The sequence below is a fragment of the Letharia columbiana genome, assembly GCF_014066305.1.
Source record: "Letharia columbiana isolate WasteWater2 chromosome Unknown Sc0000065_s0, whole genome shotgun sequence".
NCBI lineage: Eukaryota > Fungi > Ascomycota > Lecanoromycetes > Lecanorales > Parmeliaceae > Letharia > Letharia columbiana.
In genome coordinates, this window is record NW_023501109.1 from 170,348 (window position 1) to 193,517 (window position 23,170).

Sequence of the window (23,170 nt, forward strand, 5' to 3'; positions counted from 1 at the left end):
TACGTAACGTACCTCCCTCAGGAAATGATGGCTGTGGTAGAAGTGAGAGCCCAGGTTGGGACTTACACCATCCGAACATTTCAGTACCTGGAAAGTACAGCCAGAAGAAAGCCACCACACAATCTATGGTCACTTCAAGTCCTGTCTCCAATAAAGCTCACTTCACCATCCAGTATTCTTTCCCATATCCACTAAATTGCGTTCTCTGAAACTAACCACGCAATTTGTATTGCAAAATTTGATCCTTTCTATCAGCTTGAACGAGCTCGAGCAGGTCGATAATTGGACAGTTATCTCGAACGGGATCGAAACAAATATCTCGCGTTCAGTGGATCTACAGAGAATCCGTCAGTGCATCGTGAATTGATGCGCAGGTTACTTCGGTGGATGGGTTTTTGGCGGGGGTTTCGGTGGGGGTTTGGAGATGGCGACGCCGGTGATGGCGTTTGCGATTTTGGTTACTTCGGTGGATGGGTTTTGCTTCGAGGGGGGTTTGGAGACGGCGGTGGCGTTGCGTCTTCTGGCCACTGGGAGGTGTCCATGGGTTGGATGGTGGGTAGAGGTTTGGGGACTGGAAGGTCTGTGGGCGGGAATCGCGAGGGAAGGTAAGAAGATGACAGGGTTTGTAGCAGATGTCTTTTGTTGGATTCTTGTGCGTGCGTGTTGCCAAGTGCAGTATTCGGAGAGTCCCTGTCTTTGCTGGTGGCCATCGAGTGACCCGCAAAGATTTCACCAAGTACTTCATTCCAGCACTGTAACGTGCTTTGTTCTCGGTCCGTAACCGGCGGAGTTGAAGGATCTTCCCAAATCAGATGGCTCTATTCCCAGGGCGCATCCAGCGTAGACGAGATAATCTTCAATAAAGGAACAGGGAAAGATCCCTCCTAACCTTTACGCGAATTACCAAATCTTCGATTCACAACTGCCGAAATGTAAAATCGTATATCCTTCTCCATCATCTTCCCCGAGCAACAGACCTCTTGCCTTCGCACTCCAGTCTCATACCAGCAAAACAATTCACAGACCTGGCCTCGAACCGACATGTAAACACACACAAATGACTCCAAACAATATACACAAGCGATGATTGAAATCGTCCAAAATCTTTATAACTATAGGAAATCAGCAACCCATCCTCATCAACAACGCAAGCCTACGGTTCCCTGATCCGATCAAGCAAGCTACCCTCACAACCTCGTAAAATACATTAATGCCTCGATCACCCAGCTTCGATGATTCGTTCCCGAAAAGGTCCTCGAAGTAAAGAAGAACGTATCTGCAAACACGATGAAAATATCCGCAGGGATTTTCCGAACTACCTTACCAAACCAAACCAGGTCCCCAGACCTCGCGAATATCGACCGAAAAACACGCGACCGCAAGCAAGTGAGTGCGTGCAAATTGGTGACATATCCACACGACCACGCACCGAAAACCCCAACCCCAACCCCAGCCCCAGCCTCCTCACCGTCCGTATCCCCCCCCGCGTTGCCTATCGCACACAGCCCGCCGCGCCATCCTCCACCCATCCATCCATCCATCCATCCAACAGACCCCAACCAACGGTCCCGATGCCTGAATGTCCAGGCTCTCGGAGCACACGTCCGCCACGGCACTGAGGGATTTCGGACCAACGTTGCTGCGCCGCGAGCGGGAAGCTGGAGATTGGGTGGTAAGGGTGTGGATGGAAGGGGTGTGGATGTACGAGGAGCGTGGCGAGGTTTTGGGGGTTCGAGGGATGAGGGGATCAGGATGGGTGGTTTACGTAGAGTACTCGTACGGGTATCAGGCGCGAGGGCGCGAGGTTGGGGAGACGGGGGTGGAAGAGGTGGACAATGTGGATCAGGGCCATGGTGTTTTGTGGATTAAGTAGATCCTGACGAAAGGATTTCGCATGTACTGCTTCATATGCGCCGCCAGAGTAGTGATTATCAATGGGTATATTCATTTTTTTTGCAAAGTAATCCCCAGTGTAAAAGACTCCCCAACCGCATGCAAATGCAAAGGCTTGCAACCCGCACTCAGATCCCAGACTCCGTCCATCTATTCCTCCGTTTATCCTTTTTGCCGAGATGCAGCTTAGTTATTCTGTCATCTCGCCACTACCACCGCCTGTTTCCCATCATTTCCATAGCGCCTTCATCATATCGGTCCAGCCCCGAAACAGCCATTCATCTCCATGTCGGCCGCATCGAGTGACCGTGCCTGACTGTCTCTTCCTTGTCTTCTCCTTCTTTGTTCGAGCGCGAGATGTAGATCTCGAAGATGCTTGCGATGTACTCTTTTGGGAGTTGGAAGAGCAGAAGGAGTAACGTGAGAGGGAGGCAGACCAGAGGGAGTCGTCTGTCGAGCTGTGGCTTGATGCAGGGCTGGTATTTGGTGTAGGAGATGTGGGTGAGGATGTGGAGCGGAGGAAAGGTGGCCGAGAGGAGATTGAAGGAGAGTTAGGCGAAGTGCTGGTGCGAACCGGTGCGAACCGTGGGCTCAATGGTGTGGAGGAAGACGATGTCGAGATCGGCGAGTCTGAGGGCGAGGTAGTGGAGGAAGCGGGGAGGTTGGTGATTCTGAGGCTGGTGGGGTTGCTGGGTGGAGGAGAGTGAGTTCGCATTGTGGTCGCTGAAGGCAGTAGTATGGCGTTGTTGGCGGCTGAGGAAAGAGTGGTATGTAGGCTCGTTTAGGTCTGCGATTTGGTCGTCTGTGGGATTTGGCGGGAGATTTCGGCGGTGCGGTCAGTGAAGGCGACGAGGTGTAGATGTGGACGCAAGTTTTGAGGGAGTAGAAATTGTTCAACGGGTCACAACCGCATTGAAACATTTGCTGGAGTGGTGTGGGTGGGAATTTATTTAAGAAACAATTGCAGGTCCGATGGGTGAGATTGATGAGTGATCCTTGTGCCTGAATATGCAGAGCAAGCGAGTCAGGAACGGGAGTACATGCGAGTTTATATCTCCCTAGCCAAAGATCCGGGTACCAGCAAAGCGCAATTATGTCCAGGTAGATACCTCCAACTTATCAGTAACGGCTGTCAACACACAGCGCGGAGTCTATTCATCCTTCATGTAACCATGTCAGCACACAACCTAGCAACCTTACTGTTGAAACAGCGGCCGCATCGGCTGCCAACTGGCAAGCGAGAGACCACTGGGGAATTTTGTTGTACATGTTGTATATGTTGTATGCCGTGAGGCCTCTAGAGCGGATACTACCTCTCGGACTGATAATTGGGTGGCCTGATGTTCTCGACCGCCAATCTAGGGACGGTGTCACCGGTGTGGATGGGGCCGAATTGTATGCGTTGGCGAGATGAGAACACGGGAATCCTCCCCTGGTGCCCCCATGCATCAGAGTAGTCCTAGGATTACAGTATCTTGTAAGCTGATGTAGTATTGTGTCAGGTCCACTATTATTGCTGGAGCCTCTGGACATGCAAGAATCCGAGATGATAATCAATGCAGAAGGAAGTGCACATGTTTCATGACTCGGCGACTAATAAGAAGTGAGGACGAATGGACAATAGACAATAACAACGCAGGCTGAAAGATCAGCTCGTAAGGTACTATAGGGTACACTTAGGCTGCCCCACTAACAGGGATCCCCGGGCGCTATCGGACGCGAGTGTAAATGCTAAGGGTAAGGCTAAGGTTACCTACACGGCTAGCAGCTGCCCAGCGGTTTCATGTTTCAGCTCTTGGCAAGGCAGCAGCAATTCTCCATTTCGGAGTCGGAGTGATTATAAATAATCGCTACAAAGAGTAATCTCCTCAGAGTCATGCCAGGTACTCACTTGGGAACACACCCTTGTAAATGTAACATTGGCGGCCATGACCGTTCCTTCGCATAAAAGCGGAAACATATTCACCGCCTCTGGCATGAGCTGGGAGACTGGGGATGTACCAGTAAGTGGATTGATTCGATGACTAGGTATGGACAAAAGAAACGAGTCGATTGACAAGCTGCAAGCCTTGAAAACGTGCGTGGTCTTTGCTCAGCCGATGAATGCATTGCTTGCAGTGGTCAATTACGCGGCCCCTCCACAACCACCAGCTCCACCCAGACCTTGGCAAAACCCTCATTGCCCAGCGTGATCTCCTCACGAAATAAGTCATCTTCTCGATTCAAGGCTCGTACTTTCTTGCCCAAATCGCTCTTCGCCTCTGCCTTCTTCAGTAAATCATACTCGCTGTTGCCCCCATTGCCGGTCAGAGTCTCCAGATACTCGGCTGACGCCCGTCGATTTGCCTGATTCAGGAGGGTGAATACCCCATGTGTAAGCGATTGACAGTGGCTTGGAACCGTATTTGTCTTATCAGAGGGGGTAGGTAGCCATTGCAACTCGTGCACAACGTAGACTCGCGGAGCTAAAATGAAGGCGGATTTCGGAATGGCAGCCTGTTGATTGGGCGGCGCAAGCTCTGGAAATCCCTCGAATCAGCTGTCGTTCCCGGGGAACGATCCGAAGACAATGGCACTTACCGCGGTGCACAACCACCTCAATGTTAACTTCTAGGACTGTAGCCATGTGCGTCTGCATACCATGCTCGTCCTGTTTGTAGAAATATGACCATCCCTTGGACTGCACACCCTCGAATCCATCAATCTGCGGGGATTGGACTTCCGCTTTGGCGATGGCGTTGGCTTCGTTCAAAGTGTAATAAGGCCCCATGCTCGATTCAACAGCGTCCTCTTCGGTCTCTAGCCACTCGCGCTTCCGAACGAAGTATTGGTAAGCAATGTTAGGGACTTCGGTCTCTTCGTCTTGAGCTTCGTCTGCCCTCTGATCCACTACCATGTCAACATCCCAGTTCCCAGCCTCCCGAAACCTCTTCAGTGTTTCTGCAGACAGGCCTTTACCGCCAATCGCACGATGCTCGACAGGCGACGTTCGACAATCGAGCTTAGATTCGTTACCGAAAGATAACGCTTGTTCCTCGGTTATCGATTGCTTCTCTGCCAAACGTGAAAGGCTAGATGTCTGGATTTTTAAGCCTGGCGATAGAACGATCATATTACGCTTCCCCACTGCTGCAAGACTAGGATGATCGTTCCATTTCAAGCTCCTTGGGTTACCATGTTTGTTAATGCATTTCTCAAAGTGATAATTAACTCCCTGTGGTGTGGTGAACTGAGAATCACACCTTGGGCAATGGAAAGCGCCACGATTAGATCTTTTGGCCGGAGGTTTCTTCTCGGGCGAAAAGATTCCGCAAACGTTTGTCGGGCCACCAGTCCGAGGTTTACTGTGTCTAAGCTTATGGCTTAGGAAGGTGTTGTCTCTTGAACCAGCGGCACAGATGCCTTCACTATACTCATGGGCGTCGCTATTCTGGGTGATAGTGTGTCTCGTACGCGTTGCGGAAGTGTCCTTGTAGCCATCACCTCGATCCTCTTGACGCTGCGCTGTGAGGACATCCTCATCAAGTGATTTATGCATGCATGGAGGGCTGGCAAGCTCAACATTTTCTCCAATAATCTTGTTACTTTCATGGCCATACGCGGGGTGGAAATCCATTGCAGTTTGCGCGTTTCCAGCCTTTGTATCACACTTTTCCTGGCATTGTCGACGCTTCTTGGCCATACGCGCTAGCTTTTCCGAGGGCGACTCGATCTGCGTAGGTGAGATAAGCTCATTGTAACCCAATTCACCGATGGTTCGCTTGCGCTTGGAGCTCAGTACACTCATGTCAAACTGTGGCGCATCGCGATCCCTCTTCGTCGTGTTTTGAGTGCGTTCCTCGTTGAATAGTGTAATAGAAGGATTTCTGCTGACTGCTTTTTGTTGCATTACGGGAGCAGCGTTGGCTGTACGATAAGAATCGTGGCTTCTGTACCAAGCCTTGAAGCCTATGCCACGATTTTCTGGCAATGGTTGCATACTTGACGCCAGGAAATCATCCTTAGTAAGAGCACGAGATAAAGGGTGCGTGACCCCTTCGGTGTGCCTCGCAGGATACGGTCCCTGAGTTTTGTCCTCGGGATTGTGGCTCTTAGCCACTGACTGGAAGCCTAAGACCTGAGTTCCTGCCGCTGCTTGTTGAGTTGTATCGGCGTAGTTCCCCTTGATAGCAGCTTTGTTGTCGCTGCCATTTTCAAGATCAATGTAACCGATTTCCGCAGCATCTGGCTCATCATCACCTAGAATCGTGATGGGATCACAGGCTTTAGAACCCGAGTATTTCTTCGGTTCGGACCTCTGATGATGCATGGGTTGATAGCTGGGGCCATGCTCAACTAGAGCCGAGATGTTGGGTTTCAAGCTGTTAGATGCGTCTAAGAAAGTATTAGAGTGCGTACGAACCAGAATATTGGCAAGGAAGATAGTGGTGAGTGCGGTACTTACCTATTGTGATTTCCCGTCTGGCCGTCATTTCTAAATCTCAAGGACCCTAATCAACTCTGTGATGTCGGTGTTGAGACGATGTTTGCCAAGAAAATGCAAGACCGAAGACTTCGGCGTGGGCTGGTAAAGGACATTGATCGCAGGACCTTACCATTCGGCGAGGGATGATTGCAAGACGGTTCCCCTTGGCCACTTGTGATGGAAAATTCTTGATGGGAAAGCTCGAGGTGAATTGTGACGAACTGTAGGCGTAGCTTGCTTAGTTCTCAAGAGGTCGATTAGTGAGGTCGATAAGAAGACTTACCTGCTCACCCAATCGACTCAACTGTTTGCACGTGATGGTAGAAATACTTAAGACGATGAGAGATATGTGATGGCTTGATTTGTCGAGAACTCGAAGTGGGTGGTGTGATCTAGGAAAATGAATCTCCAAGGTCAGCGCTTTTCGAAGAGTAGTCGCAAAACAAACTACCCTTTTTCGCGTACGGAACATGTTTGAGTGAGCTCGTATCGAAAGGAACCCTTACGATGACAACTTTTAGCCTCTATCCTCCCGTCTGCCCGGCCACTTGATCTCGATCGGCAGACTTCCGGCATGTGGAGAGCTGGCTGTGAGTGGGTCCTTGCTCTTCACCTCCACATCTTCATCATACTCGTCGTCGGGATCTTTGACTTGAGGTCTGTTCCTGCCCGCCAACCCCATATCCTCATCGAAGGTAAAGAGGTCGTCATTTTCTAGATGCTCAAAGCCGTCTGCTCCACTAGCGGAAGGCGAAGGCTTCGAGAGATTCATTACTGCCGCACCATCAAACGCCGAAAGGCTAGCCGTCCAACCCTTAGCTGGCGCGCTCGATGACAAGAAATCGACGTCATTGCTTTGGGATCCAGTGACGATAGGGCCATAACCATTCTTGTTCCTTACGACTTCGAATTTCTCAAAGCCACCAACAGCGTCAACGGAATCTGCCGGCTTCTTAGGCGTCGCGGACTTCGAGCGTTGGGCAATTGGAGAAGTACTCGGTGATACGAGAGTATCGTCAATAGAAAACAAGACTCGCTTCGGAGATCGAGGCTGTTTAGGATCTCGAAGACTACTCCGCAGGCTTGCAAAGGAATTGTCCGATCTTAAAGAATCACTCCGATGGTGCGAAGGCTTCGCCGGTGGAACGCTGGATGATAGCGGCCTAGCAGGTAGAAGAGGAGGAGAAGTCATGGGCGGGGGAACGGTCTCCGCTGACGACGAGAGCATTGCGCTACTGTTGTGCCTTGCTGCACATAGGTTTCCAGGATTGAAAGATAGAGATTGCGGTTTTCCCTTGGATATGTTCCCCTCATCAGTAGGTGTATTGTCCACAAGTGGAAGATAGCTTGGCGTGAAGAGTCCTTGAACCTCTTTTTCTCGCTCATGCAACACTTCTGTGGGTCGGTCTGGCCGACCTGGAGAGCCTCCTGGACTGGACTTCGATCGAATTGTATCAAGCAGATTTTCTGCTTCTGGGTCTGAGCCCTTCCGACTGGCTTTTTCATCACCCGACTCTCTCTGCACATGATTGGCCTCCTCTCTCTGCATGGAACCAGCTTCTGCTGCAGCATTCTTTGATTCAGATCGTCCGCGCTTGCGTTGGCTTTGTGGTGCATCTTGCACACCATTCTCCTTGGTCTTGCCTCTCAATCGTCGCTCGAAAAGCCTGTACTCATTCTCTTTCTCCGCCTTGAATTCTGCAATATCCAGATCTAGCTGTCTCCTCTTCCTTTCCAATGCTTCTGTTATCTGGTACTCTTTTTGGTCAACCGCAAGATCCGGTTCTTTTGCTCGCCGGGCCATTCTGCGGAGCAAAAGTGTGTACTGCCTTCTTCTCCTTTGTGTTGCTTCAGTAAGTCCTGGGCATGAATTTGGGCACTGGGGCATGGGCAGATGGTCTACTATATGTCTATCAGTAGGTAGCCAAAAGTCCTGCCTCCCCTAGAATCATTTTCTTGTTTGAATGCACATGTGTATCCATTCGCATGTGCATTGATCATCTGGGGAGAGTCTTGAGAGTCACAAGTTGGGGTCTTCCGAGGTCGGCTTCGGCAGGCGTTAAGATAGTGGGGGAGTTATCCCCGAAACCCTAACTAATGTACGCCATTCATCATTTTCTCTCTGATCGTGACCGTGAAACATTCTCACGAATCTAAGTTCCAAGGCTCGAGGACTCAGAATACTCATGTTGGAATGTCCCAGAAGAAACGCAAAGTGATATAAACCGGCTATATACCACCCTCCCAAGCCACCGTTACCAACTTAGCAATGATCAACAGACAGCCCTAAGCTTTTCCATACCAATGTCAGTTTCGTCATTCCATTTCCAGCTCACAGGATCGATGAAGACGTGAGGTATTTCCATCAGTTGTTTGCTGGCTATGAGATGTTCTATCAAATTTTTGGCAAGGGAGCGACATTGATACAAGCACCATACACGATGTGCGATACATCACCCTAGCCAAAGCCGATGACAGGTGTAGTGGAAAGTAGTCGACAGCAATTAATTGTCACTAGACATTCTCAAAATCGCGCCTCTCTTGATCATCCTTTGCGACCCGTTCTACAGTCCACTCCCACAGATTCTCCTGCTTCTCTACCATTTGGCTGTCCTTGCTGGACGGTATCGGTCTTTGGCCCTCGTAATACTTTCCACTGACTTGTTTCACATCATCTCCTACAGCCAACCGTGCAAGCGAGGCCCCAGAATCCCGAGGCGAATGGATGTTCGGAGAGACGAGTAGTCGCAGCAGCCAAATGGTCCGGGGCATGATTTGGTGCCAAATGAATTGCAGAATTGCTGGAGCTTCTCTCGTCAAGCCGGTCCCGGGCATCAAACCAGGGTCGAATCCACTTCTTGCATGAAGTTCTTTCCAGCCGTCTGTGCAAAGCGTACATCCACATAATGTTGCAGAGCTTGCTCGTGGCGTAGCGTTGTCTCCCGGAGTATTTCCCGGTCTCCTTGGTAGGTTGAGCTAATTCCTCGGCCGAATTGTATACCGCGTCCGGAAGTCCAGACTTCTGAGCAGGATCGTGGGTTCCACTGGAAGTGATGAGAATGCGTGCATCTTCAGCAAGGTATGGGCTCATGAGGTAGAAAAGCAGGGCATGCCCAACGTGATTGATTGCGAAAGTGGACTCGATCTTGTCTTCTGTGTAGTTGAGATCAAGGATTTGCAAACCAGCATTGAGAACAAGGGCTTTAATCTGTGGATAGCCCTTTTTCGCGTAGTCCGCGGCGAAGGAACGGACTCTGACCAGATTGGATAGGTCAAGCGTGAGATATCGTTGGGTGACCTTTCTTTTTTTTTATTGTTGGAGCGCGAGGCAATCAGAACTTGATATTGGGGACATTGCTGGGCGATTTTCAGGGCACATTCATAGCCCATCCCTGCGGTACCACCAGTCACAAGGACTGATTTTGACATAGCTGAGAGTCTGAGTGGAAGTGCTGCTAGACTTCCACGCTCTTACCTCTGACCATAAGAGAGTTTGTATAGGAGTTGGGGCGACGAAAGTATAAGAAGATGGTAGGAAAAGTGAATGAGAGCAAAGGGAATTTGAGATTATTGAGGGGGAATGCTTTGATATATACGCTGAAAAAGGGCCATGATTCAGCGGGAATGTTTCGATAGCGGTGTTTATGTTAAATCCATAGGCAGATTGTTCCTCCGTCTCCGCGTACGCACCAAGCTGGTATAGTCGATACACGGTCTCAATTTGGCTGAAGTCACATCATGAACCCGGAAAGGACCATGAAATTTCGGACGATTCGATCAGGAGAGCGTGTCCAGGGACCAAGTCGATGAAAGTGGCAGACTTGGGCTTTCGAGATTTACGCCGTACTTTAAAGTACGGATCGTGCCAAGCCAGACGACTGCCTAAACGCCGACACGCCGTAGCCGACTGCAGATGTGGGATGAAGTGACGAACATTCAAAGCAAATTTGAATTGCCTGAGCTCTAGCACATCTTGATGCCTTGAATACAACTCAATATGTGGAATGACGAGGACAACAATCCTTATAGCTCCTTTGACCGCCATGACTCTACCTCATCAGCACCCCGCCAGAACCCCCAAACCCATGGTATGCGATCCTAAGAAACAGAGAAGAAGGTTCCTTCTTGACTCAAGTCTCCTTACTTACGTGAAGCACACACCTCAGGTTTCGAGCGCCCATCTACTCCTACATCCGAAGACGAATCGCCCCCGAACGAGCCCCCAGAATTCGTGTCAAGGCAACGGGACCTGAGTGACGATGAGGATGAAGATGCCCAGCAAAGAGCTCCACGCAAGAAGGGAGGCTACGACAGTCGTATCGAGCAGATACTCTACGAGAATCAGGACTTGCAGATTCTTATCACAGATGCCGGGAAGAACCATGAGAGTGGGGGAAGTTACATTGCGTACACGATAAGGACTGGGGTAATTCATGGCCGAAGAAAGTTCTTGATTTGTTCTCACAATATATAGGATCTCGAAGTTCGCAGGCGATACTCCGAATTTGCTTCTCTCAGAGCTACACTCGTTAATCTACATCCCACACTGATCATACCACCGATCCCAGAGAAGCATTCAATGGCGGACTACGCGGCTAAGCCTACAAAAGCGAAAGAGGACACAAGCATTATAGATCTGCGCAAGAGAATGCTTGCCGTTTTTCTGAACCGATGTCGGAAGATGAACGAGGTCCGAGAAGACGGCGTGTGGTGGAGATTCCTCGACCCGAATGCTAGCTGGGTAAGCAATGCTGAGTACGCGATGCTTGACATGGCTAATGCCGCCCCTTCAGAATGAGGTACTGCATTCACACCCGGTAAACTCGATACCGAAAAGTATCATGAAAGCGCCACCACTCAACCCCTCTAGCCCCACCCCTGCACATCAATGGCTTCCTGTCCCCTCTTCGTCAGCAAAATTGAAGACGGCGTCTAAGACCTCCGCAACCGGTACACCATCGTCTCCTCCTATGCACTCTGGCATGGCTTCTTCAGCAGCCCACACAGTCCCGGGTACTCAAGTCTTCGGCCGCTTCCCTCCCGCATCTCAAAACCTCTCCGAACAGGATCTTGACCCTTACTTTAACAATTTCGAATCCGCAACCAGGGACCTTGAACTTCTTTTACAGGGGAACATCGAGAAAGTCAATCGACGTACCCTCACACATCTCTCGGCCCTCTCCACAGACATGGCAGAACTCGGTGCGAGATACAACGGTTTCTCGCTTTCTGAGCAGTCACCGACTGTCGCTGCTGCAATAGAGCGGATAGGGCAGGCTGTGGACTCCTCGTACATTGCAACTGAAGAGTTGTCGTCTACCCTAGGCGCCAATTTTGCAGAGCCAATGCGTGAGAGCGCACAATTTGCTGGAGTAGTCCGCGGAGTCTTGAGGTTCAGAATAATGAAAAGGATACAGGAAGAGATGACCAAGGATGAGCTGGCAACGAAACAAAATCTGCTTGAGTCCTTAGAGAAGAGCGAATTAGAAGCCAATAGGATCGAACAGTATCTTGCGAGTGGTGGCCATACCGGCCCTCCGCCTAAGCGTTCCACTTCCTCAGCCTCTGCGCGGAGCATTAAGTCCGAGGCGGGTACGATCCAGCGACAAGAGGGCGAAGATAGAGCATCCATAGACTCTGATTTTCCGCCAACGCATGGAGAACCATCATCAGCATCGCATGGCGCCCAGGGCCACGACCAGGCATTGCCCTCGAGATCGAAGAGCCAAAGCGGAGGATTTGTAGCTAACAAAATCTTCGGGAGGATAAGTCATACATTCCAAGGCATTGTTGACGTCGATCCTGAACGGACCCGACGGGATCAGATAGGAAAGACTAGGGAGAGCTTGGTCCATGTAAGAGACCAGCCTGTAGCGCTTTCACCTCGAGCTAACGGATACTAAGCTTGAACAAGCTCTCAGTGTGTCTGATCAGGATGTCAAAGACGCAAGCGCAGGTGTTTTGAAGGATCTCAAGCGATTCCAAATGGAAAAGGAGGATGATCTCAAGCGCTATATGGTATGTATCCACATACGCATTACTTAAGCATGATGCTAACCTTCGCTTCCAGATCGCATATGCTAGGTGCCACATTGATTGGGCCAAGAAGAACGTCGACACTTGGAAAGAAGCTAAAGATGAGGTGGAAAAAATAGAAGTCAGGTAGTGTTGGTATGGCGTTATGAGAATCAGTATCAGTCCTCAGGTACATAGATGTGTATCTGTATAAAACCCAAAGACTAATATCCGTACTCTCATCTCTTTGGCGACCCCTTACCTTGGGGAAATTTCGAGGGTCCCAGTATCATTCAAGCTAGAACAAGCTTACTGGCACAGATTTGAAACTAAATGTGAGTCTCAAGCCGCGGCTCAGATTGAATGATTAGGTATTGGGATTCATGATGTCTTGCGGAGCAATAGAGAAATAGCAAGGACGAGCGGCGAGTTTTGGGCCCTTGGAAGCAGTTGGTAGGGAATCATGATTGATAAAGTCCCGGAATGTTGAAATACAATGCGCTGGATTTACGCAGCCCAAGGACGACAGACATGTCGTCGGTAGCGAGATCGACGAGCCTAGTTTGGTACCTGCGTCCGATGGTTCGACAAGATTTTGCTTTGAAAATCATATGTTGAGAAGCCTTTGCGCTCCGGAACTTTTTCTGGGGAAGGCATCAAAGCTCGTCTTGTGCTGCTACAAGTCAGACATCAAAGATAGAAGAAAATAGAAGAGATTGATGAGATTGAGACAGGATGGTCCCAAACTCCCTAGGTACTGGCTCCCCACTTCTGCTCATTCGGCAGAGCGCTACCCCACATCTGCACAAGGAAATTAGTCTCAACCTTTTCTCCGTCTTGGCATTCTGCCGCAGTCTCCCTTTGTTCGTACAACGAATGGCATTGATGCAACATAAATCCCTCTCTTCAAATGTACATCACCGTATTAGCATGCTTGCGCCAGACAAGGACAAGTCCATTCTTCCCATCTCATCTCATCCCACCTGACCAGCAGAGAGGCAAAAATGGCAATCCTTGAATGCGCGCGTTGATATTTACTGAGACTTTCACTGGGCTGAGGTCGCTATTTCGGGACAGGGGACAGGGGTACTCTTAAAGTACTCGTACTTATTGACAATGAGATCTTGGCTGCGCCGCTAAGAGACGCCATCACCACCAAGGCAACGGACTTCGCAAATCGTAACCATCTTTCCACTTCCTACTCCTCTTCCCTTCTCCTCCTCATCGTCACTGGCGCCACTCATCACGAGGGTAACGAAATCGCAACCGAGTCTTCTCATAACTGCACAACTCTCTGCTTGACGGCGCAGTCGCCCATGGCAGCGTCTCCGCCTTGCGCCTCGCCCCTACTGAATACGGCTTGAACGAATCTGCATCACGGCACTTTGAATATACTTACTATTTAATTTTTAACTTGTTACTATCTGTATTTGGGATACGTCTGTCCTTATGTTATTCTTACGGAAACCTCAGGTGCTCGGGGCTTTGGGCGCTTTGATGTATGGCGGACAGGCTGTTCAGGGAATTGAGTTGGACCTTTCAGATTCCAGTAAGATCTTACCATCACCGGCATGCCGACAATATGTTCGGCCGCACAAACTCCCTGCGCTTAGATCGCTGACCTGGTTCTGTCCTTCTCCAGACTCAATAAAGCAAGCAGCAAGCACAATTGCCTACGGCATGATGACCTACTACACAGGCAATGAGACGGGACAACCGGTCGGATTATTGCCGAGCCCTTATTATTGGTGGGAAGCAGGTGCTATGTTCGGACAGATGATTGAATACTGGTATTATACGGGCGACAGTACATACAACGACGTGATCACACAAGGCCTTCTAGCACAAGTTGGGCCTGACAACGATTATATGCCGCCAAACCAGACGAAGACTGAGGTAGGAACTGCTACGCCCAAGATACTTCCCCGGCACTGTGACCACGCCGGGAGAAATTGTGGCCAACAGAGATCCCAAAACTGACACCTGTACAGGGAAACGATGACCAAGTATTCTGGGCATTCGCGGTCATGTCTGCCGCAGAATTCAACTTTCCAGCCCCTCCAGCAGGCAAGCCTTCATGGCTCTCCCTCGCCCAGGCGGTATTCAACGAACAAGCCAGCCGGTGGGATACTACAGCATGTGGTGGAGGACTTCGATGGCAGATCTTCACTTGGAACAATGGATATGACTATAAAAACAGCATATCGAACGGGGGCTTCTTTCAACTGGCCGCACGTCTGGCTAGATATACCGGTAACCAAACGTACGCGGATTGGGCCGACAAGTCCTACGACTGGATCATTCAGACCCCACTGTTCACAAGCAACTACGTCATCTATGACGGTGCTGAAATGGCGAACAATTGCACTATTGCAGATGAGCTCCAATGGACTTACAACATCGGCACCTACCTCATGGGTGCCGCAAACATGTGGAACTACGTAAGTTTTCTTTGGTAGACTGCCTCGGGTCGACATTCCCCAAGCCCCAAGGCTGACATTATTGCCAGACAACTGGTAATTCCACCTGGGAAACCCGCATCCAGGGCATGCTGAAAGGCATGGATATTTTCTTTCCTCAACAATACGGCGGTGGGAAGATCATGGTTGAGGTCGCCTGCGAGCCTGAAGTTACTTGCAATTATGACCAGCCTTCTTTCAAAGCCTACCTCGCACGCTGGATGGCAGCCACGACCCAGCTCGCGCCCTTTACCTATGACACCATACAGCCCCTTCTCTACACCTCAGCGCAAGGCGCCGCTGGGCAGTGCTCGGGAGGAAACAATGGTCAGACATGTGGCAGGATGTGGTACCAGAACACATGGGACGGCAAATCCGGTGTTGGCGAGCAGATGAGCGCTTTGAGTGTTGTCCAGGCGAACTTGATCTCAAAAGTGGCGCCGCCTGTCACCCAAAACTCTGGAGGGACTTCGAAGGGAGATCCGAGCGCTGGGTCGACTTCAGGTGGACAGCCAACAGTCATGCTCGGTTCCAGTTTGACAAGAACGATGACAGCTGGGGATAAAGCAGGCGCTGGGATTGTAACAGCGATTATATGTTCAGGCTTGTTGGGTTCTTTGGCGTGGATGACATTTCTATGACTGTTGTTTTGGGTTGGGAGAAAAGCGACATATGAGTGCGGCTGAGTATATATTGTCGACATTTCATGGCGTGGGTCTCGGGAAATGGCAGCATGTCATGAATGTTGCATGGGTTTGGGGATCTAGGTGTCTATCGTTCAACGAATAGGTCATACATTCTTATGTATATTGCCCCTTCAAAATTACCAGTATCAGTAATACAACTGTGGCTCGGACAAACGAGGAGTGAATTAGTAGTGAGTTGTGCTGACCGTTGACGAAATCAATGACCTCGTGCAGGTGTTGAGGGTGTTGATAGCTTAGCACGATCGACGCGCCTCCACAAGCGAGTTCAAATGCTGAAAGGACCACCAGCACCCTCGACACTTGATTTCTCTATATTTTAATGGATGGGCTTTGTCTGAAACTCATCGTCAGCATACTTTAATCAATCATACCTCCTGTGTGCTTGGGGTACGAGTCATCTTTTCTCCTCGCTCTTCCAAACTTTTCTGCCTAAGCCTTATTCCCTAAGGGAATAAGGCCTTCACCTTCACGACGTCTCCCAATAAGAAGCGCAAGCTTTCGCTGCCAGAATCCTCAGAGGACACCTCCAATACTCAGGAAGTATCTTCTCCGCTTGACCTCGTCATCACCGACCCCGCTATACGTCTCACGTCATCTCCCTCACCTCCGGCATACATACCCAAGCACCTAGTTCTGGAAGGAGCAAGGAAGGGGCGGTCGCCCACCCCAGAGCTGTCAACCACAGCAGCCAGCTCACCTAGTGGCGCTTATGCTGGGTTGACCCTTGATAGTGACGGTTACGCAAGCGGGACAGAGACTGCTGGGCCTAACAAGCGCAGAGGCTCGTTGGCAAGTAGCGGGTTAAGAGGTGGGGCATCAAGTCCTGTTCGGTCATCATCACCGGCAAAGAGGAGGGCTTCAGCTATGGCGAATGATGATGTGGATATGGAGAGCCAAGATGCTGGCTCGATTTCCGGTAGTGGAATTAAAAATACGGCGAACACAGCGAATACAGCACGGTGGAACAGCAAGAGTCAGGGAACGAGGCACAAGAGAGAGACGAGTGTAGATATGCTTGCTCAAGAGTTGGATCCCCAGAGTGCCACGTCTTCTACAAGTTCCACGTCTGGTGGTGATGGGACTGCATCCTCAACTTCGAGCATGCCGACATCTGGCGACATCCCTACCATCGATGATCAGATCAATCAGGTCCAGCAACTGGCTCAGCAGGGCTCTATGCGAGAAGGCCAGAAAGGCTATATTGTAGCCACCAAGTGGCTCAACCGCGTACTGGCAAGAGGAACTGATGGCGCAGGCTCGGACAAGTATGGCAAGGAAGCAAGAGAAGGGGCAATCGGACCTGTCGATAACACTGGAATCAACTTGGTGACAGATCGAGATGCATCTCCTTTCAATGATGAGGCCGGCGAACCGTTCGTCCCTCTTGCTCCCGGCTTGAATCTTGGTGAAGACTTCGAAATTCTACCGGAGGCCGCGTGGGAACTCATCATGAAATGGTATACACTGGCCAAGGGATCTGCTATCATTAGGAGATATTGTCATAACACCAGCACCAGTGAGACCCAGGAGAACCTTCAGTATGAGCTACATCCTCCTGTGTTCACCATTCTGAAGCTTCCCAACAGAAGCGAGGGGTTGACAGCGAAAACTCTGAGAGAAAAGGATGCAACACCGGTGAAGATCCTAGCTAGTAGGCATGAGCTTTACCAGACTTTCCTTAAGCGAGCAAAAACGTCCTCCGGCATTGATCTGGGAACCAGAGTCCGCATTTGGAGAATTCTTGGCGGTCTAGGAGGGAAGTCTGGCGCAGAAATGATGACACCTGCCCAGTCACGAAGCACTTCGCCTGCTCCAGGAGCTATTCTGTCCGTGGACCCTGGCACCAAGCTCGTTGTTGACGCAAGCGAATTCGCAGGCTTACAGCTCGGAACTCAGCGTGAGCTGGTCGATGTCAACGACGAGACAGCCAATGTTAAATACAACGGCCATTTGAGCCTGGATGTCGCTGGGCTTCGGCAAAATGAGGTGATCGTGCTCGAGGAAATGATTGGTGGGCCCGGTGGAGGAGAGTGGGTATCCGATAATGCGGCATCGAAGATCAAGTTGCATGGTAATGTCCCTATCAGCATCACTAAGAGCGGCAATACCACGGTCAAGGACTCGCTCAAGCCAACTGCAAATACTAGTAGAGCGACTAGTCCGGCTCCAAACGGGATAATGACCCGTGGTCGCACGGCAAAGAATGGTCGTGTCCGAGGCACTGTTGGCTTGAACAACTTGGGGAACACGTGCTACATGAACTCGGCTCTGCAGTGTGTCCGAAGCGTGGAAGAGTTGACGCATTACTTTCTCGGTGAGTGGGCATTTTTTCCAAGGCCCCCGAAATGATCTACCCACGATGTCTACAGGCTTGTATCCTCATGCTAACAGCCTACAGAGGACAGGTGGAAGCCCGAACTGAATACGGACAATCCCCTCGGTCACAATGGAGCGGTGGCAAAGTCTTATGCAAGTCTTCTCAAAGACATGTAAGGCCTCATCCCGCAGCGATGTCCCAATCTCAGGGGGCGCACGCTCTGAGCAAGCTGACTGTCAATCAGGTATGCCCCGAATTCCCTGAGCTCATTCGCTCCCAGGAGTTTTAAAAACGTGATTGGCAAATATGGACCGTCTTTTTCAGGCTGGCAACAGCAGGATTCTCAAGAATTTTTGCTATTCTTGCTCGACGGTCTCCAGGAGGATCTGAATCGTGTCCAAAAGAAGCCCTACGTCGAAAAACCAGATTCTACGGACGAAATGGTTCATGATCCTGTAGCATTACAGCAAATGGCGGACAAGTGTTGGGATATCTACAAGGCACGGAGCGACTCGGTCATCACAGATCTATTTGCAGGCATGTACAAGTCTACCGTCATTTGCCCGGTCTGCGACAAGGTCAGCATCATATTCGATCCGTTCAACAACCTCACCCTGCAACTACCGATTGAGAGCCTTTGGTCAAAGCCCATATTTTTCTTTCCCATGCGCGGAACGCCAATTAGCGTTGCTGTAGATATCGACAAGAACGCGAGCTTTATGGCCCTCAAAGAGTACGTCGCCGGCAAATTTCCAGGGGTCGAAGCCAAGCGGATGATTGTTGCAGAAATCTACAAAAACAAATTCTACAAATTCTTTGGCGATAAGACCTCTATCAGCGACGAGCACATTGTCGAAGCCGACCAGATTGCGATATACGAGGTAGAGGCCAAGCCTACTAATTACCCTTCTCCAAAGAAGAAGACTTCCGGTTTCAAGATGTACAACTTCAATCGTGACGACGATGACATCCCAGAGGGTGCATCTCCCTTGGCAGAAAAGATGATGGTACCTGTGTTCCATCGTCGAGTGAAGGAAAACTTGTCGAAGTACACGCAGAAGCAAGTCTTTGGGGCTCCCTTTTTCATCGTTGTCACTCCTGAGGAAGCCAAAGACTACGACAGAATCTTACAAAAGGTCCTGGCCCGAGTGGAAAACATGACGACCCGGGATTTCCTGCGCGAGGGTGCTGAATCCCAAGATGGACCTGGAGGAGAAATTGACTCTGCCACAGAGGACTCAGACACTGTTGTTATGCACACGGACGAGGCAGACTCATCCACAGACTCCGGCGTGCAATCCAAATCTTTAGAGAGCGAAGACGGGATGATCGATATCTCTATGCGCGACGGCGAGGAGACAGCCCCTCCAAAATCCAACCTTCCTGAGCTAAACCCACTGGCCCCTATGCTCCGGCCTGGAGCCTTCATTACACCTGGCGTCAGGAGCCTCTTTGAAATGAGATACATCGCATCTAACGGGACCGAGATGATACCCACCGGCTTGACGACTCTGTCTGACGAGAGCAAAACTTACCCAACCATTGCTTCAAGGAAACCAGAGCCTTCAGGGGGACCCCCTGTCAGGTCAAAAATGAGTGTAATGGAACGAATTTCGGAACGTCAGAGCCGGGCGGTGAGCCCACCCTCCAGCGATGAAGATGCAGATGATGTACCACCTGCGGCACAAGCTCAAGCTCAGGATTCTGCCGACGATTCGGATGGACTCCCAGAGATTGCAGAATTGGCTCAGCCTAGAATGGGCTTTGGTACGTTTGGCAGGAACACACAGCGCAATAGTAAAGGGCTAATCACATACTCCCGGAAAGGCAATCAGTCAGCCTCGAAGCTGCGGCGTGATGGAGACGCCTTACCGGGCGAAAGCTTACCGTTAATACACCTGGGTGAATCTATTCTGCTCGACTGGACCCCAGAAGGCTATGATGCTCTCTTCTCTGGGGCTACTCATCGTGCGAATGAAGAAATGCGGGGTTCACGTACTTGGGAGAACGTCAGCACTTTACCAGATCCGGAGCTGGAAGAAAAGCGACAGTCTCGTTACAGTCGAAGAAAGAACGGCGTCACTCTTGGCGACTGCCTTGATGAGTTCGGAAAGCCAGAAATCTTGTCTGAAAGTGATGCTTGGTACTGTCCAAGGTGCAAAGAACACCGTCGCGCCAGCAAGCAGTTCGAACTGTGGAAATCGCCCGACATTCTTGTCATACACCTCAAGCGATTCAGCGCACAAGGTCGCTTCAGAGATAAGCTCGATGTCTCCGTCGACTTTCCAATCAAGGGCCTGGATCTGACTACTAGAATGGCCATGCAGGAAGAGGGAAAGAGTCCAATCTACGATCTCTTTGCGGTAGACAATCACTACGGCGGTCTTGGAGGCGGTCACTATACTGCATACGCATCCAACTTTATGGAAGAGAATCAGACCTGGTATGAATACAATGGTGAGTGACTAGCCGAGTCCTGTTCATTTAGGGCCTTACTGATCGTCATAGACTCCTCCGTATCGCGCAGAACAGACCCCCAAAAGGTGGTGACAAACGCCGCGTACCTCCTTTTCTACCGACGTCGCTCTGTCCACCACCTCGGCGGCCCGAACTTCGAGTGGCTTTCGACCCCCGAAACCAACTCGTCCGAATCCCAGCCAACCTCCCGTGCTACATCACAGGCGGGGGAAGGCAAGCGTCTCGACGACTCCTCCCGCAATGGCTCGTCGAGCGCTTTACGCGGAGTAGGAGCAGCTCACCAAGCGGGAGGTGGTGGCTCGGCGGCAGAAGGAGTGATGATCGGTCCGATGAGGACAGGAGTTGATGATGACTTGCCTGCTTATGCAGAAAGCGATCCTAATGGCGCTTCCACAGTTGACCCAAGGGGTCTGAACGTGGAGCCAGACATGGATGAAGACGACGAGGGAATCGGCATGGCGCCAGGGCCTTTAACCTACGTCAGTCCTAAATCGGACTGGAGTTTCGATCGCCTGGGTTACGGAGAAAACGAACAAATTACGGCCGCACCTCATACCAGTGACAACGACGAAGACTTGTTTGCAGGGGATAACAGCAGCACTAAAGCGGCAGGCAGCTCCTTCAGCAATGGTGATGGCGATCGTATGTTGGATTTCCAAACGGATGAGGGGACTACTATGGGGCCATTTGCGACACCGCCGGACGATGAGGTACCTCTTGATGTGCCGTTGATGCAGGATCAATACGAGGAGACGGTGGCCGAGGTGATGATTTCGGAGAACGATGAGTTCAAAATGGACTGAACGGGCCGGCCCAGAGGCGGTACAATGTTCTCTCTGACTGAGAGGTGACGAGAGGGTCGGTCGAGAGATAGTGTAGGTTCTATGGGTGTCACGAAGCTGGTGACGTGACTTCAGAACATCGCATTCGGATTGCTCATGAAGATGAGTGGGGGGCTATTGTAATTGGAGCACAAAAGCAAAGCTAGACAGACAGCATTTGATGCATTACATCTTGAATACCTTTCAAGGCAATTCGTTGTCTGCACCGCTTACCATCTCGATCCCCTCATTACCTAGCCACTCAATTAACCATGACCCATGCCAATTGAACAATCGTACCATCCCACGCATTCTCGCCTCAAAACCCTCATCCCCACCACCGCATCTGTTCCCGCGGCAGCAGCAGCCACCCTACCCTTTCCTTTCCTTTCCTTCCCCTGCCCTCACCTCTCCCGCACCCTCCTCCACCGCCAATGACCCCCCTCATCTCATCTCATCTCATCTCATACTCCCCCCCCTTCATCCCCCCCTCTTCCCTCTGCTCCCCCATCCCCTGTCCACCCCCAGCCGCAGCCCCTCTCGAACTCAACCCCAACCCCAGCCCGAGCCCGCTCCCGTACAGACCGTTCAGGATGGCGGGACCGGGCTCGACGCCGTCCAGACCCTCGATCCCGCGCCGTGGGGCCACGGTGACGGATGCGCTTTTGCCGCGCCGGGTCCGGTTCCGGTTCCATTTCCATTTCCAGGTGTGAAGGGGGGGGGGTTTGGCGTCGTTGGTGTTGGTGCGGGTGCGGGTGCGGTGTCGGCTTTTGGACCGCCCGCGATGCCCGAGGCCGACGCCCCCCCGCGATGCCCGAGGCCGGGCCCTCGCTCCAGCTCGGCCATCTTGCGCCCTCGGTCCCGGTGGATGAGGATGACGGCGATGAGGGTGCAGAGGAGGGCGAGGGTTGAGAGGAGGGAGGTGGCGATGAGGGTTGCGCGTTGGGGGGGGGTCCAGGGGGTGGTGGAGGCGTGGGGTGGTGGTGGTGGTGGTGGGGTGGAAGGGGTTGCGGTGGGCCGGACGGTGTTGGTTGTTGTTGTTGTTGTTGTTGTTGTTGGTGCTGGTGGAGGGACGGGGGTCGTGGAGGGTTGGGGGAGGGGGGAGAAGGAGAAGGAGGTTGGGGTTGTGAGGATGGGGTTTGGCGGGGGGTTGAGGAGGGGGGTGAAGGGGGGGGGAAGGAGGTGGTGGTTGAATGGTGGGGGGTTGCGGAGTGAGAGGAGGAGGGTTTTTGAGTCTTCGGGTTTTTGGTACTGGTTGGGTGAAGAGAGTGTGTGGTTTCGACTGTGGTTCTTGGTATACTGGTTGGAGTGTCGGTGCGTGCGGGTGTGTCTGTGCTGGCTTTGGTGGAAGCCATGGTCGGCATAATAGTTGTGGGAGTGTTGTGTTTGGAGTCATGATTGCATTGAGGTAGAGGTGGAGTGGAGGAGGGAGGAGATTGGAAATACGCTGATGTGATTTGCGAATGCAACATCATCATGCGAGTAGGACTCGTCAGCGCTTCACTTCACTATGGAGAGCACGCGCCAAACCGTATTGGGGAGTCCCTCCACGGCGCCGTTGTGAAACCTTCCCTATCCTATCAGAAGCTCTTCCGCCATGTGACATCTAACCCCTCTTTACAATCCGGGCCGAACAGTGACAGCAATCCCCTTACCGCTCGCCACCATGAAAATCAACCGTCTTGCATTTCTACCCATTCCCAATCTCAAGCAGAAGAAGGCGGCACCAATTCAACATCCACAGTCTCCTTCCGACCCACTTTCCATGTCATGTAAGCGAGTGTCAGGCATGCGGCTTTCAGCGCGTAGTAGAGGCCGAGGGAACCGACGAGGATGCAGGCGAGGATTATCGCGATGGCCGCGTTGCCCTGCATGCTGGATGGAGTATGAAGCTGGCTGGGGCATCATTAGTTGAGCGATCGAGGAGATTTGGTGGAAGGAGGGAGAGCTTACGGGTGCTGGTGGTGAGTGTTGCGGGGCTGCTTTGAGGGGAGCGAGGATAATGGTATCGTGGG

At 51.4% G+C, this 23,170-nt stretch overlaps 8 protein-coding genes across 8 annotated transcripts; 4 read left to right on the plus strand and 4 right to left on the minus strand.

Annotated features, from left to right (window-relative positions):
- Positions 1 to 1,934: 1,934 nt before the first annotated feature.
- Positions 1,935 to 2,600, plus strand: HO173_011647 (uncharacterized protein; the record flags this gene model as incomplete). The annotated part of the gene is made up of 2 exons (XM_037313526.1): positions 1,935 to 1,938; positions 2,329 to 2,600. 2 exons carry the CDS (start codon positions 1,935 to 1,937, stop codon positions 2,598 to 2,600), a joined length of 276 nt encoding a protein of 91 aa, XP_037159614.1.
- Positions 2,601 to 4,014: 1,414 nt separating this feature from the next.
- Positions 4,015 to 6,365, minus strand: HO173_011648 (uncharacterized protein; the record flags this gene model as incomplete). Its single annotated transcript, XM_037313527.1, has 3 exons — positions 4,015 to 4,412; positions 4,474 to 6,267; positions 6,338 to 6,365. The coding sequence occupies 3 exons, from the start codon at positions 6,363 to 6,365 to the stop codon at positions 4,015 to 4,017; spliced, it is 2,220 nt and encodes a 739-aa protein (XP_037159615.1).
- A 510-nt stretch (positions 6,366 to 6,875) lies between these two features.
- On the minus strand, positions 6,876 to 8,162 carry HO173_011649 (uncharacterized protein; the record flags this gene model as incomplete). The annotated part of the gene is made up of 1 exon (XM_037313528.1): positions 6,876 to 8,162. The coding sequence occupies one exon, from the start codon at positions 8,160 to 8,162 to the stop codon at positions 6,876 to 6,878; it is 1,287 nt and encodes a 428-aa protein (XP_037159616.1).
- A 710-nt stretch (positions 8,163 to 8,872) lies between these two features.
- Positions 8,873 to 9,787, minus strand: HO173_011650 (uncharacterized protein; the record flags this gene model as incomplete). The annotated part of the gene is made up of 3 exons (XM_037313529.1): positions 8,873 to 9,212; positions 9,256 to 9,656; positions 9,698 to 9,787. The coding sequence occupies 3 exons, from the start codon at positions 9,785 to 9,787 to the stop codon at positions 8,873 to 8,875; spliced, it is 831 nt and encodes a 276-aa protein (XP_037159617.1).
- A 568-nt stretch (positions 9,788 to 10,355) lies between these two features.
- Positions 10,356 to 12,524, plus strand: HO173_011651 (uncharacterized protein; the record flags this gene model as incomplete). Its single annotated transcript, XM_037313530.1, has 6 exons — positions 10,356 to 10,446; positions 10,525 to 10,784; positions 10,833 to 11,099; positions 11,152 to 12,213; positions 12,263 to 12,376; positions 12,429 to 12,524. The coding sequence occupies 6 exons, from the start codon at positions 10,356 to 10,358 to the stop codon at positions 12,522 to 12,524; spliced, it is 1,890 nt and encodes a 629-aa protein (XP_037159618.1).
- A 1,298-nt stretch (positions 12,525 to 13,822) lies between these two features.
- HO173_011652 (uncharacterized protein) lies at positions 13,823 to 15,473 on the plus strand (the record flags this gene model as incomplete). The annotated part of the gene is made up of 4 exons (XM_037313531.1): positions 13,823 to 13,922; positions 14,016 to 14,269; positions 14,365 to 14,814; positions 14,883 to 15,473. 4 exons carry the CDS (start codon positions 13,823 to 13,825, stop codon positions 15,471 to 15,473), a joined length of 1,395 nt encoding a protein of 464 aa, XP_037159619.1.
- A 930-nt stretch (positions 15,474 to 16,403) lies between these two features.
- Positions 16,404 to 21,137, plus strand: HO173_011653 (uncharacterized protein; the record flags this gene model as incomplete). Its single annotated transcript, XM_037313532.1, has 5 exons — positions 16,404 to 17,853; positions 17,938 to 18,028; positions 18,101 to 19,623; positions 19,684 to 20,313; positions 20,365 to 21,137. 5 exons carry the CDS (start codon positions 16,404 to 16,406, stop codon positions 21,135 to 21,137), a joined length of 4,467 nt encoding a protein of 1,488 aa, XP_037159620.1.
- A 1,724-nt stretch (positions 21,138 to 22,861) lies between these two features.
- Positions 22,862 to 23,029, minus strand: HO173_011654 (uncharacterized protein; the record flags this gene model as incomplete). The annotated part of the gene is made up of 1 exon (XM_037313533.1): positions 22,862 to 23,029. One exon carries the CDS (start codon positions 23,027 to 23,029, stop codon positions 22,862 to 22,864), a length of 168 nt encoding a protein of 55 aa, XP_037159621.1.
- Between the last annotated feature and the right edge of the window lie 141 nt (positions 23,030 to 23,170).